Here is a 14,473-nt window from a genome sequence, read left to right on the forward strand (position 1 = left end):
CAATCAATGAATCAAAAGTATAATTTTCCATGTTTACGTCGCTAATTTGAGATGAATTTTGTTTGTCAACATGATCAATGAATAAAATAATATATGAAAAATTATAATTTCGGTCATATATATTTGTTTTTCGACCATTTTTGTCTCCTATATTGTAAAATTTCAGCTTTAATTCTACATATTTCAATTTTTAGCAATTTTAGTCATATTAATCTAAAATACAGATTTGACATTAACACCGCACACATAAGCACTAGGCAAATGCTTCATGAAATTTTTTATTATGGTAATAATTAAAAGCAAAGGAGCCCTTATTTAATTTGATGAGAACAAGAGAGTTCATTCGTTCTGTATGGCCAACTGGACCTCGCTGTGAAATTTATTCTATGCTGGACCCACCAACTAAATTAGCATTTTCAGAAAATGTGTTGCTCCAGCATTTTCTGTCGGAAAATTTATTTAAATCAAGAATCTTTAAACTAAAATTCCATTATACCTATAATAAACAAAATATCCAATTAACCATGGCATTTTTCGAAAGAAAAAACCCAGTAATTCAAAGCTCACTAATATTTTATAACTAAACAGACCATCAAATATTTTGTAAAAAGAATAACATATTAATCACACAATTAGGTGACAGTAATTGCTGAATTTTAACGGGATTAGGTGAGATTTGAAGACAAGATAAGATTAGACTAACCACCACGAACTGAAACATGAAACTTTAATAGTATTTGCTTTAGCTATGGTCAATGATTTTATGTGACGCCTAAATAAATATAGCTTTTTCAAGAATAAAATCCAACGATTGCTTTTTTTAGAACATGCATGAAAGGATAATATTTTTGATTTATCAAACGATATTCTTTGTGTTTAATCGCAAGAATATTTTTATAATTAAATCAGCATAGACATGATACATATCCAACTTAATAAAGCTTACAAACAGGTGTTAATATATAAAGAATTAATTTTCCGTAAGATATCATAATCGGAGCATAGATTGAAACACATTAACCGTTAAATATATATATATTTTTTAACCACTGAAAACTCATAATTTATTAAGATGAATAAAGATCCGCAATTACAAATTTAATCAATCACAAAAAAAAAGATCCATGATGGTAACAAATCATAAATATATATACTATATATATCAAGCTTAGCACCTATACTAATTGTTTTGATATATCGATGTGACAACAACAATAAATTACATATTTATTCTATAAAAATTCTCATTCATTTTTTTTTGTTAAAAATAATGTTTTCATAATCGGATCGGTGAAATCGATTTATCTTAAAAGAACGGTTCAATCGATTGGACTGGTTTAATCAAACGGACGGATCAAAAATTCATTTATATAATATAATGAACAATATATATATATATTAAATTTTAAAAATTTAAAACATATACATAAGTAGGGGGGAAAATGAATTTACTAAAGTTTGAAAACTAAATAACTATATAAATATATTCAAAATATCAATTATAGTTATATATATTTTTTAAAATTAATCAATTAATTAATTAATTAAAATATAATGTAATTAAAATAATATTTTTAAGGAAGTATAAATTTCAAAGAATCATATATATAATAAAATATTAAATCAAAGATTTAAAAATAAAAAAAATTAAAAAAAATAAAAATTCAAAAAATCGGTTTAACCAATTGAACTGGTTTTTCAGTTCTTGACCAATTTTGATCGATTTGATCGTTGATACGATTTTTGAGCATGTTCCGGATCGAACCTGTGACTGATTTTTGATAGAACCGACTGGTCCAGAGACTCGGGACCAGTTTTGAAAACTCTGGCTAAAAGCAAAAACGAAATCAAAATTATACTCGATCTACTATCTCTGATAGCATCTATTGTTATCTCCAACTTAAAAATTATAGAACCGCTTATCAACATCTTTCTATCCCATATATTTCTTTATTTCATTTCTTCCTCAAATTGTTTACCTAATTTATTACGTAGTGTCTTCAAAGCTAATATAATTTAAACATGTAATCTTGATTACATCTTCAAGATTTAAATGAATAATCAATGGGTAGATCTACTGTGAAACAGTCTCACATATATTCATTTATAAGAGAAGATCGACCCGATTCATATATATTATAAAATATAATACTTTTGACATAATTTTTTTTTTTTTCATATGTCAATTTGAATAAAAAATCCGTCTTATTGAATTAACTCGTGAAATGAGAACTAATAATGAAGTGAATAAAAGCGTAGCACATCTTTCAAGTTATGGATATACATAAGAAAATATAAAATTCTTATACTAAGATCAGTTACGTTAGGAAATACCAGATTCTTTACTCTTTTAGTTATTATCTCATGATCACTTCCCATGATTTTAAATGTTGTTTCGTTTATGTACCACGCAAATAAAATCTAATTGTTTTTGTGACAGAGGAGCGTTGATTTTATATATGCCGAATTTGAATCTCGAGATTATTGCGATGATTATGCTATTGTAACATATATATACGTAGCATTTTTCAATTACGATATATATTTAGATAATAGATATGAAGTGTATGCGTGATTATATCTCGTTAGTGGCGATAATCAATTGAACTTGATTGTCAAGACGCATGTCCTCGTCTCATGAGACTCTGACTCTCTGAGTATGGAATCAAATTGGGAAAATCTTTAATTTTGGTTATATATATTTTTTTTATTTTTTTGCGATTTCAATTATTTATATTATAAATTTTCGTTTTAACCTTGTATCTTAATTTGTTTTTGTGGATATGCAAACGACACGCCACATTACTAAAATGATTAATATTGTATATATAGTAAAAAAAGTACAGCAAAATTAAACTCAAATTTAACAAAATAAAAAACAAATATATTATATATATATATATATAACTAAAATTTTAATTTTCCCATATCCCCATTTTTTATCCACAGTTCGCTCTAACAATGATAAGAAACTAATTAAAAATCGCTTGATCCAAAGTACGGATCAAATAAATACTTTCTTTTCGGAGAAAAATATCGTTTACGAAACGTCTTACCGAATATTTAATAAACTTTTCATGATTTGATAACATTAATTTGATCTCCACTCGATCTGAGTATTCCCGTCAAGAAAAGCATATATAGCTTTAGCTGAATGAAAAGGCATTGCCAAAACTAAAAGTTGATAGCACCAAGTATTGGTGTGTACATATGAGCCAGTTACATCTCTTTTCAGGAAATTATTTCTCAATTAGTGCAACAAAAATGTGGGTTCGATTCGCCTAACCATCCCCTTTGGGTGAACAATGAATTCAAACAATATCATCCATCTAATTTCCCAATATTATTATATTATATTTATATATATACACACACGTGTGATGCACATGTACGTACGCTCGATAAAAGATCAGAAATCAACCAAATTTGATTATTTCCCCCGACAATCCATATAAGTCTCATCCGTTGGTACTTAAATAACTCCAAGTGCTTTTGGGTATATATATATAATGCAACATGCACAAACTCCTTGAAATTGTATTGATACATAGTTTCCAAATATCGAATAATTCGGATGCATTCTTTTGTAGTCGAATATATATATATAGTGTTCTAAAAAGCGCCGATTAAGCGCGATTAAGCGTGGAGCGTGGATATATATATATAGTGTTCTAAAAAGCGCCGATTAAGCGCGATTAAGCGTGGAGCGTGGAAAAAAAGCTCCGCTTTGCTTCAAAGCGGGAAAAAAGCGGTCAAATCATAGTTTGACTGAATTAAGCGTAATTAAGCGTGATTAAGTGCGCTTTTTTATTTTTTTATTATTTTTTATTTTTTTTTATTTTGAAGGTATGTATGTTTTTTTTAAATAATAAATTAGTTTTAGAATTTAGATGTTTATTTTTTAAATTTTAATTATGATTAAGCGTATCTGACAATGATTTGGTCAATATTTAACATTTTTTATATGGTCAACAACTAAAGATTGTAATTTTGAGATTTTTATTATTTTATAAATATGAGGATAAATGCATTAGACTTAAATTTATCATATTTATGAATTATTTTATCTATTTATTGGTTTGAGATAATTAAAATTACACTAAAAATCAAAAACGCTTTTTCACCCTTAAGCACATATTAATCCCGCTTAAGCCTGAAAAGCTTGGAGCTTGCCATCCACGCTTCGGACCACTTCGTGCTTTTTAGAACCTTATATATATATATATATATATATATATATATATAGTCATGATCCACTGCACACCAGTGTGCAGGGATTTTGTGTGCACCGCGGGATGTTCGCGCGAACATCTAAAAAAAAAAATCAGATGTTCCCGAGATGTTCCCGAGAACATCTCAGATGTTCACGCGAACATCACAGGATGCACACAAAATCCCTGCACACTGGTGTGCAGGGGAACAAAATTATATATATATATATATATTTGACAAAAAATAATTAATCAAATCAACATGAGACTGTACTTTGTGGAACATGAGATGAGATGAGACAAAATTATATTGAAAAAATGATTGTATGTACTGAGTGGCATCCCACAAAAAAAAAATGTTGTTGCTTAATTAATCACATTATGGGAATAGGATAGAGAATGACATATCCTTGGTATCCAGCACACTCTTTAATTTGATGTACAGTGTGCGTGTATAATTAATATATACATAGATATATACATTTCTTGATAACACGACTTGTAGATTTATGGAAACATTTTTGTCTTTATTTTGAAATACCCATTCTTTCATGTAACTTCACATACTATCAAAACCATGAAATGGAAACCTTTGTTTAGTCAGTTTGCATTCCTTTGTGTCAAGTACTACTCAATTTAATTTGACAAAATTATATGCATGGTTTATTCTGATTATTAATCATTTATTTTGGTGCTATTTCAACTCACGAGTTAGCAATTGTTATAAGTCGAGAAATAATTAATGGTGGCAGAGTCATGCATATATATTTCTAAATTTTTGTTAAATGGGACCCAAAGGAGAGTACTGTAGAATTTCCTATAGGACATGGCATTGAATGCCAAAATGCTGAGGATTGATGCTGAGACATCGATTGAAATGTCAAATCTTGTAGAATAGTTATAATTAAAATAGGCCCAATAATATCTTAATTGTCACGCCAAATTCCCTAGAAATGGAATGTCACGTTAACTTCAAATAATTCTACTCCTTTTCTTCAAATGCTCATTAGATCAAATCCCATGCCAAAAGCCTCACCTAATCAAACCTTAAATACTCATTCATTATATATGTAAACACTCGTCGTTATTATATATATATATATATAATTACCACATGCAGTTTTAATTTCTTTGCGAATCATTCTCCTCCATTCCAAATTAATGTTCTTGTGATGAAGAAATCCATCGGAGACGTAGCCCCGCGTATATTTTGGAGATTCGACGTTTATCTTTTCAAAAAACAATTTAAAATGCAAATAATTAATCATTTGAAATCTCTAGACCATGAAATCTGGTATAGTTAATAGTTTCATTTAAACATATACTCTTACGGGGTTAGTCTATGCTACATCGGAAGTGTTTCACCCCCTAATTCAATACCATTAGATCATGTGGGTCCCTTGTATTTTTATGAAAATTGACATGTGTGTGAATGATCCAAGGATTAATATTTGACCACGTCATGGGGGGAGAAGTACTCCAGGTGTAGCATAGAATAATCCACTCTTACGTACGTACCGTGGATATGTATTTGATTATGACCTTTCATGAAGGAATATTGTTGATCATAGGGTTACCACAATTGTAAAAGGAAATTGTACCTATGATAAGGTAAGTAACCAAATTTTTTAAGGAAATACAGAAATAGCACTCAATTGTAGGCGTTTTTTCTTCCACATTGGAAAATGATAGCAAGCCTTTTTTTTAACCACTAATTTAATCATATTACACGATAACGTTAAAAAGGGATATATAAATATATACATGTGTGTGTGTGTGTGTGACAATATATAGGAAAAGGGGATTCTAATACAAGAGCAATTAGAGACCGTTTGGATTTTGTAGAGATTTTTTAAAATAAGTGCTTTTAAAAGCTACAATTTTTGGCTTTTAAAAAAGCTCTAATTTTGACTTTAAAAAGTGATTATTTAAGCACTTTTGTGGTCAACCAAACACCTTGTTAACTGAAAAGCGCTTAAAAAAGTGTTTTTTTAGCCTGACTTTTGAAACCAAATGGGGCCTTAATCATCAAAATCAAAAGTTCGTCAAAAAAAAATCATCAAAATCAAAGGGCAAGGAAAAGGGGACTCGATTGCCATTCGACTTAATGCTTCTAGTCGTCATAATTTATTATTATTATTATTATTATTATTATTATTATGGATTTCTATGTAAATTTAATTTAATTATTAGGCAGCTAGCTAGGACGAAGACACACACATACTTATAATAATTATGAAAAATTACATATGTATATTTTTTTAAAAAAAATCATTATTCAAAGTAATAGAATGACGCGGCGACCGCTCACATTCATCATTAGATTTATACTTAGGATATTATCATAATGGTAGCATGAAAATTTTCCATTATAGCATGTCAATCAATATTACATCGTGTATCTCTATATCATTATTATTTATTAATGAATATAAACGGAGGCTTATAATTAATATAAAATCATTGTCAGATGAAAAGCCTACAGAGCGTAAGATTAATTTTGGTCCATACCTTGGTCTAATTTGTTTTCGATTAATTTTCATTAATTTTTTTCTACCTAAAACCAAAATCCAGTTATATGCAGAATTATATAGTTACATCCAAATAAATTAAGGTAACTTGTTTGTTTGATTAAGGAGATGCATGGCTCGACATTCAGCAAGACGTCTTTTAGATATATAAGCCCCGTTTGGATTTGGTAGACTTTTTTTTTTTTAAAAAAAGTGCTTTTTTAATCTATAATTTTTTGTTTTTGAAAAAGCTCTAATTTTGACTTAAAAAATTATTTTTTAAGCACTTATTTTGCCATCCAAACACCTTATTAACTAAAAAAGTACTTTTTCTTTAAAAAAAATGCTTTTCTAGTCTAGCTTCTCAAACCAAACGGGGTAATAGTTTATATATATATATATATATATATATATATATATATAAACCATTTAACTTTCATTGGTAAATTTTTTTTTAAAAAAAAATTAAACTTATAATTTCATCATTTTAGAAACCTTTATTATAATTTTATTATTTTTTGAAGCCCAAAAGAAGTGAATTTAAATTGGTTCATGATAAACTGATGTTCAAGAAAATAAAATATCTCGATGGATCGAGTTTTTTTTTTCGATTTTTAACAAATTCGGTTGTGGTCATAAATAAACGAAATAGAACAATTGCCTCAGCATGCAAATATATTATTCGTAAGCAAACAATATATATAATTGCATAAACATTAATTAAAGCTAAATAATATATTGGGGAATGAAAGTCTCCGATGATTCTGCCCTCTTTTGACTCTAATTAATCCTCTCCTCAAATTACATAATTAACTATAGTATAACCCAGCTAGCTGTCACACAGCCTCTATCACAACTTTATTTATTTTTCACTAAATTTTTATCTCTTCGCCATGCAAAAATAAGTTTCATTAGCAATATAATTGACCTTGAAGATGTTTGGACGCGTAAAATAACTCGAGCCAAATTGTTAATCGTTCAGCTTGAGTTCGATAACTCGGTTTTTTTAGTTCCATTTTTTCTCCCGGACTTAAACCGAAAAAGATATATTTGGCCAGTTCATTTAATCGGAAATTTAATCACAACATCAATCAATTCATCTCCGATCCTACGAACATACATACATATATATATATATATGTATATATATAACATGCATGGAAATATATGTATTGATCAGCAAAATCTCCTTTCTTGATTCTCAAAATCCGATATAGACTTTTGGAAAGTCGGTGCTTCGATTCCTTTTGGTGTCATGATGTTACGGTTTACGGGTGACCCGCTAGGAAATTCATGATTAGTATATATATTTGGTTGTTTTCATCACACACACACACACATATATATATATATATATATATATATATATATATTTAATTTGCGATATATATATATATATATTTAATTTGCGACTTACTTATTATATTACAAAATGAGTTACCAAATATAGTAGATGGAGAACATCTAGCTATACATCGAACTAGCTAATTTCTGGTACCAAATCATGTGATAAAAGGTTTCAAACGTCACGTGTTTGATTACATATATACATATATGATGATTTACATATTTAACTTGTACCTGTCCGATCCGTAAAATGTTTGGTCAAGCGGAAGTTTTATATAATAATAATAATAATAATAATAATAATAATAATAATAATAATAATAATAATAATAATAATAATAATAATCTTTGTTGTGTTTTGTTTTTTTTTTTTTAAAAAAAAATCTCTCTTTCATTATCGTTGTTGGTGAAACATTAAATTCCAGAGGTTAGAACGGGAGAAAAATATTTTTGTAAAGAGAAGAGACACAAAAATGAAAATATGCATCAATTTTTATTTGTATACATTTCGCCAAAGAGAAGACTGAATTCTTAAGAGTATATATGGACCAGGAAAAATATGTTATATCATTTTATCGTGGCTATAATCCTCGTACGCAAGGTGTGTGCTTCAATTATTGAATAATTATTATATATCCTAAACTTAATTTCAATATATGTTATTTGTGTTAAAATGAAACTAGCTAGCTAGCTAATTGAAATATTTGATCGCTGAAAAAAAAAAATTAAAACGATCAAAATTTAAGCATATGAATATTTTTTAAAAAAACTCTGAATGCTTTGAATATGAATAAAGGTGACAGAAAAAACATGTAAAGCAAAGGTAATCACTTTATGTAAAGAGATTTTCATGACTTAATGTCCCATCGCTTTCCTTGCATGTAGGAATTTCTTTTGTGTATCTGTCTTTTCTCATGCAATATATATGTATATATCAATCGGCCTTAATATTTCAATTTTTTTTTACAATGAATTTGGCCCACGCGTTTTGGATATTGATGCTACATCAGATAAGATATAACACCACATAATTACCACATAATTACAATTACGATAAATTAAATTAAAAGGGGATTAATTGTGCATATGTGGGTTAATTGACACACATGCATAATATTAATACATATTTAGCTAGGCCCACTGTTAATTAATTTACCCCGTAAGATCATTAAAATATAAACGAGATCGATACGGACCAATATCAACTTAGATTTATGTACGATACATCATACATGAATATTTATAGGCACGACCCAGAAGAAATTGTTTCTTGGCCTTATCCTCAAGATTAATTAATTCGATTTTATTTAATTTGGGGCCCTCAATTTACCAATATATTATATAGATGTGCCGTTGTAAAGTACTAAGAGGATTAAATTTCTAATTGTAATGTGTATTAATTAGATGATTATTATTGAAAAAAAAAGAAGAAGCAGAATATAAAAAGAAAGCAGGCTCTCTCTATGTATGTGTGTTGTCAGAGAGAGGCATTGCATTACATTGTATTGCATTGCATTGCAAGGGTGGGTGACAGCGTAGGGCCTATTGAAAGGAATTAAAAGAAAGGAACAAAGGCTCTGTATTTCATTCAATATCCCTTTTGACGACCGAATATAAATTATTTCATCGACCCCTCAAATTATTTATTATTGATTTCAACTATTTCATTTCTAAATATTATGTATATATAAAACCAACTTGTGTGTGTAACTGGATGACAGGAATTTATGCATGCAGTTTTTTTTATAATTACAAGATGAAGGTTAAATAAAATTTACAATTATATATATATATATATATATTATATCGCGTACAAATGACACTAGTATATATTATAATTGAACGACTGATCTAATTAGGTCATGCATGACCGACCGGTATCTATCTCCTCGACAACAATTCTTCAATCAAATGTATAATCCACTACAGCTATATATAGCCAAGCCGGCTCTTTTAATTGCTATTATTATTGTTGTTATTATTGTAAATTAATTTCATACCTACTTCAAATATATATAATTTAAGTTTTGAAGAAACGTGTTAGATTATAAGCTTAACATACGCTAGCTATGAAATATATTGGCATTCGAAGTTAGATATATAATTTTCAAATCATGCATTTGATAAATAATAGTTTGAATTATTATTTTGGTAAAAAAAAAAAAAAAAACGTCGACACTCGGAACAAAGGCGTAGGCATAAGAAGTTGACAAGAGAGAAGGGGAAGTGGGGCAGGGTTTGTCTCAAACCTATTTATATGGGATGGCCCCATTTCCTCGAAAAGTGAGTAATAAATATTACATTACAGTACACAAAACAGAAAAGATTTATTTATTTATGTGAGTGGTGAAATCATTTTGTAATCGATTGCTTTATGATTGCCGATATATATATATTATAATATCATCCAAAGTACTGACTACGACTTTGAACAAAGAGAAAATAGTAATAACCTTTTTCACTGTATCCCCCTTTTTCCTTTCTTTTTTTACTTTCTTTTTCCTAGCTATCTAGGACAAAAGTTGACATCCCTTTTGGGACCTTTCGTATTTCTTTCCTCCACCCCACATCTTGGTTTTTTATTTTTTTTTATTTTTGGGATTAATATTATATAACATAATTACTTGATATAATAATAATAATGAGATAATCAAATATGTATAAATAGCAAGGATTATTTTTTTTAAAAAAAAAATCAAATATTTACAGCTTTGTATGTATATAATTTTGAGAATTTTGGGTTGTAGGTAGCAATCAATCAGAAGGGCATGATGACAGTATGATTATGAGAGAATAGAATTGTGGTTTCTTTGCAGTTGTATTTATTGTCTCTCCCACTGCCCTAGGTAAAGCTAACACCAAAGATATATAGATAGGGATTCCCTCCTCCTACCCATACATACATTTAATATTTTTTTTATATTATATTTATATATATTCATTCTGGATGAACCCAAAACATTTAATCCACTACAATATAGTAATTTATAAGCAAGATATAAGTTTTCAAATTTCAATGTATTAAAATTTATAATCTAAATATATATTATATTCAATTTTGGCCTCTCTATTTAGGGGTCCACCTCTGGGGGATGAAAGGGGGCCTGTGGGAGTAGAGACTGATATTGTCCTTCACGAAAGTCGCTGACCGTATTGTCTACCCCGCATTTAAAGCGCGCCATTGTGCTCTAGTAATGTCATTGCCACTATTCCAACCCCACTATTATTTTATTATTATTTGTTAATAAAATACCCCTTTGGCCCCCCCAACTTTCATTTCTCTTTTTATTAAATTGCATGTTTAGATTAAACATTTTTTATCTTGTAAAAGTTTTGTGTAAATATACGTACATTCACCCCACATCCTATTGTGAGCCATTAATGAATTAATACAATAGAGGGTTCTTTGTGGAAAGAAGACTTTCGAACATGTCTCGTAATTACTTAGATAATATATGTGCTTGAAAGTGTGATGGAACGTACATGATGTTGATGAGATGTGTACTGGTTCTTAAAGAGTAACGTAATGGGCAGCACCGAACCTAATACCACAAGGTTACCTCTATTTATTGATCTAAAAGTAGTCTTAATTTCCAACTTTATTCTTACTTTCTAACAGTTTGTGTGTATATATATATATAATGTGGACCCAAATTTCAAATTGTAAAGATTTAAATGGCATTCAAAGTGGGCTCACACTGCTCGCTATTATTTATATGTAATGTAACACACATTGTTGGGGATGTTTGGAAATTTTCACTAAAGGCCAAAGGGAATTTAAGTAGTTGCATTTTTTTAGTGGGGTTTTGACAAAAGGGGATTTAGTTCAGTTGCCGATTGGAACTTATACTCGTTGTTGTTTTGGGCTCATGCGTCTACTTGAGCTGGCCCAATAATAGGCTCATTGATATTTTGGGCTGATTCTTAAGGCCCAATCTGGCAATATTGCTACGATCCAAATGCGATAAGATAATCTGCTGTTTAGCTAGACTAGAATTACACTTGGCTCTCTTCTCTTCAGGTATATGCGAGTATGTGGTGACTTTCAACTTCCTCTCCATTTCAATTGCTCTGAAAAGAAATTTCAGATGGCAAAAGATGAAATCCCAGTGCGATTCGGGATCATGGGATGCGCCGAGATTGCAAGAAAAGTGTCTCGAGCCATACGTTTATCTCCCAACTCCACCCTGTATGCAGTTGCGAGTCGTTCTTTCGAGAAAGCCAGAGAATTCGCCCTCCAGAACAATTTACCGGATGATATTAAGCTTTATGGTGATTACACGGAATTGTTGGAGGACCCATTTGTGGACGCTGTGTACTTGCCACTGCCCACCAGCCTTCACCTGAAATGGGCTGTCAAATCTGCTCAGAAGCGTAAGCATTTGCTGCTGGAGAAGCCCACGGCTCTTGATGTCAAGGAGCTTGATGAAGTGCTTGAAGCTTGTGAGGCTAATGGGGTGCAGTTTATGGATGCTAGCATGTGGTATCATCACCCTAGGACAGAGAAAATGAAGGATTTGCTCTCGAATACGGAACTTTTTGGGCTTGTTAGATCTGTAAGCACTGTAAATGGGATCGAAACCTCAAAATAACCCAAAATTTGGTTTCTTGCGATGTTTATTTCGGGGTTTAGTTTATTTGATATGAAATTTACTGGTTCATAGATCACCACGCACCACGCACCACGCACCATAGTTCAATTGCAGATGATGAATTTTCTGTTGTCAATCAATTGATTAGTTTTTCCGCCTCCTGACCTGATTACTTGACAATCGACTAGAATCTATGAGCGTAGGTTGACAAAGAATGAAATTTAGTTTCTTGGTTCCTATTTTTATATCCAATCGTCATATTAATCAAAATAGGAAAAAAAAAAATATAGTTCATGGTTGAATGGACAGCTCATCATGTGTTGCAGTACATGTTGTAATATATTTGTGTTAGTTCCTAGAGAATTATTGGTGATTGAACTTTGGGTTCAATAACCAGCTTCGGCTTGCAGTTTGCTGCTGGTGGTTGGTTACCTTATTGTGCGGAGGATGATTCATAACTTTACAGGGGAAATTGCTTTAGTTTACTTATTCATTAGTTTGAACAAATTATGTGAAACTGTCCCTTTTATGATGTTAGAGATAGAAGGGTTCTCCATTATAATGATACCACATGTAAGTTTAGGTGGAGATCTTTGTGGATTGCATATAACTTTGTTAGAGTAATTAAGGTTCCCGTGTTTCTTGTGGTGTCATTATTTGATTTTGCTTATAACTTATATTGTTAAGATGATCTAATAAACTTTCTTTCTATGGCATGATCAAGATCCACAGTTCATCATCATTTTGTGGAACACCCCAGTTTCTTGAAAGTAACATCAGAGTAAAACAGGACCTAGATGCCCTCGGTGCGCTGGGAGACACTGGATGGTACTGCATCGGTGCCATCTTATGGGCTATGGACCAAAAGTTACCAACAACAGTAACCGCTCTACCCACCGTTGCAAGGAACTCGGCTGGTGTCATCCTATCATGCAGTGCATCTCTCCATTGGGATGATGAGCAAACTGTTGCTACATTCTTCTGCTCCTTCATCTCTCACGAAACCATGGATTTGTTGGTGTCTGGCTCCAATGGGACACTTTGGGTTGAAGACTTCATCATTCCATATGGAGAAAATTCCGCAGAATTCAGCTTCACAACTGGGGCAAGATTCTTGGATTTGCACGTAGGGTGGAACGTGAAACCTCAAGAAATTCGAGTGGATACTCCATTACCACAAGAGAGTATGATGATTCAAGAATTTTCAGGGCTCGTTAAGGGTATAAAAGAGCAAGGATCTTCACCTGACGGCCGCTGGTCTTGTACCAGTAGAGTCACTCAGCTTGTGCTGGATGCCGTGAGGAAATCAATAGAAAACTTTTTCGAACCTGTTTACATGTAAGGCATGTTTGAACTATTGCCTAATTGGATCGCATTGGGTTAAGTAGCTAACCAAGAGCGAACCACATATTCCAGACTATACATAGAGATGAGTACTTGCTTGTAAAATTGGGATAATGTTCCATCTTCAATTTGCCCAGAAACTATCAAATGCCTTGTTCGATGACGGTCAACACAACTCATGTATAGCCTCATCGCAGATAATGTTCCATCTTCCATGCATATCGAGTATACGTAAATGATGCTTGAACGCTGGATTTATCAGATTCTACAATTTAAGTCTAAAGAGGCTGCTGTAAAGGTATAAAGAAAGAAATAGTTTAAATTATTAAATATTTCACTTCAAGTTTAAGTTTTCGCAAACAGTACCTATATCTCGTTAAGAAATAAATAAAATAATTAAATCCCATTAAAACCTACTAAAATAATCAAGCATACATAATTGATCATCTAGCAAATAGATTAATTGATT

General features: G+C 30.7%; 1 protein-coding gene across 1 annotated transcript; it reads left to right on the top strand.

Moving 5' to 3' along the window:
* Positions 1-12,072: 12,072 nt before the first annotated feature.
* Positions 12,073-14,219, top strand: LOC140891664 (uncharacterized oxidoreductase At4g09670-like). Its single transcript, XM_073300262.1, has 2 exons — positions 12,073-12,624; positions 13,385-14,219. The coding sequence occupies exons 1-2, from the start codon at positions 12,094-12,096 to the stop codon at positions 14,000-14,002; spliced, it is 1,149 nt and encodes a 382-aa protein (XP_073156363.1). The 5' UTR covers positions 12,073-12,093; the 3' UTR covers positions 14,003-14,219.
* The last annotated feature ends 254 nt before the right edge of the window (positions 14,220-14,473 follow it).

Source organism: Henckelia pumila, chromosome 3 (genome assembly GCF_033568475.1).
Source record: "Henckelia pumila isolate YLH828 chromosome 3, ASM3356847v2, whole genome shotgun sequence".
Classification (NCBI taxonomy): Eukaryota; Viridiplantae; Streptophyta; class Magnoliopsida; order Lamiales; family Gesneriaceae; genus Henckelia; species Henckelia pumila.

Coding starts and splice junctions, on each gene's coding strand:
- LOC140891664 (XM_073300262.1), top strand. CDS start 12,094: ATGCGAGTATGTGGTGACTTTCAACTTCCTCTCCATTTCAATTGCTCT. Junction 12,625..13,384: donor TTTTTGGGCTTGTTAGATCT/GTAAGCACTGTA, acceptor GGCATGATCAAG/ATCCACAGTTCATCATCATT.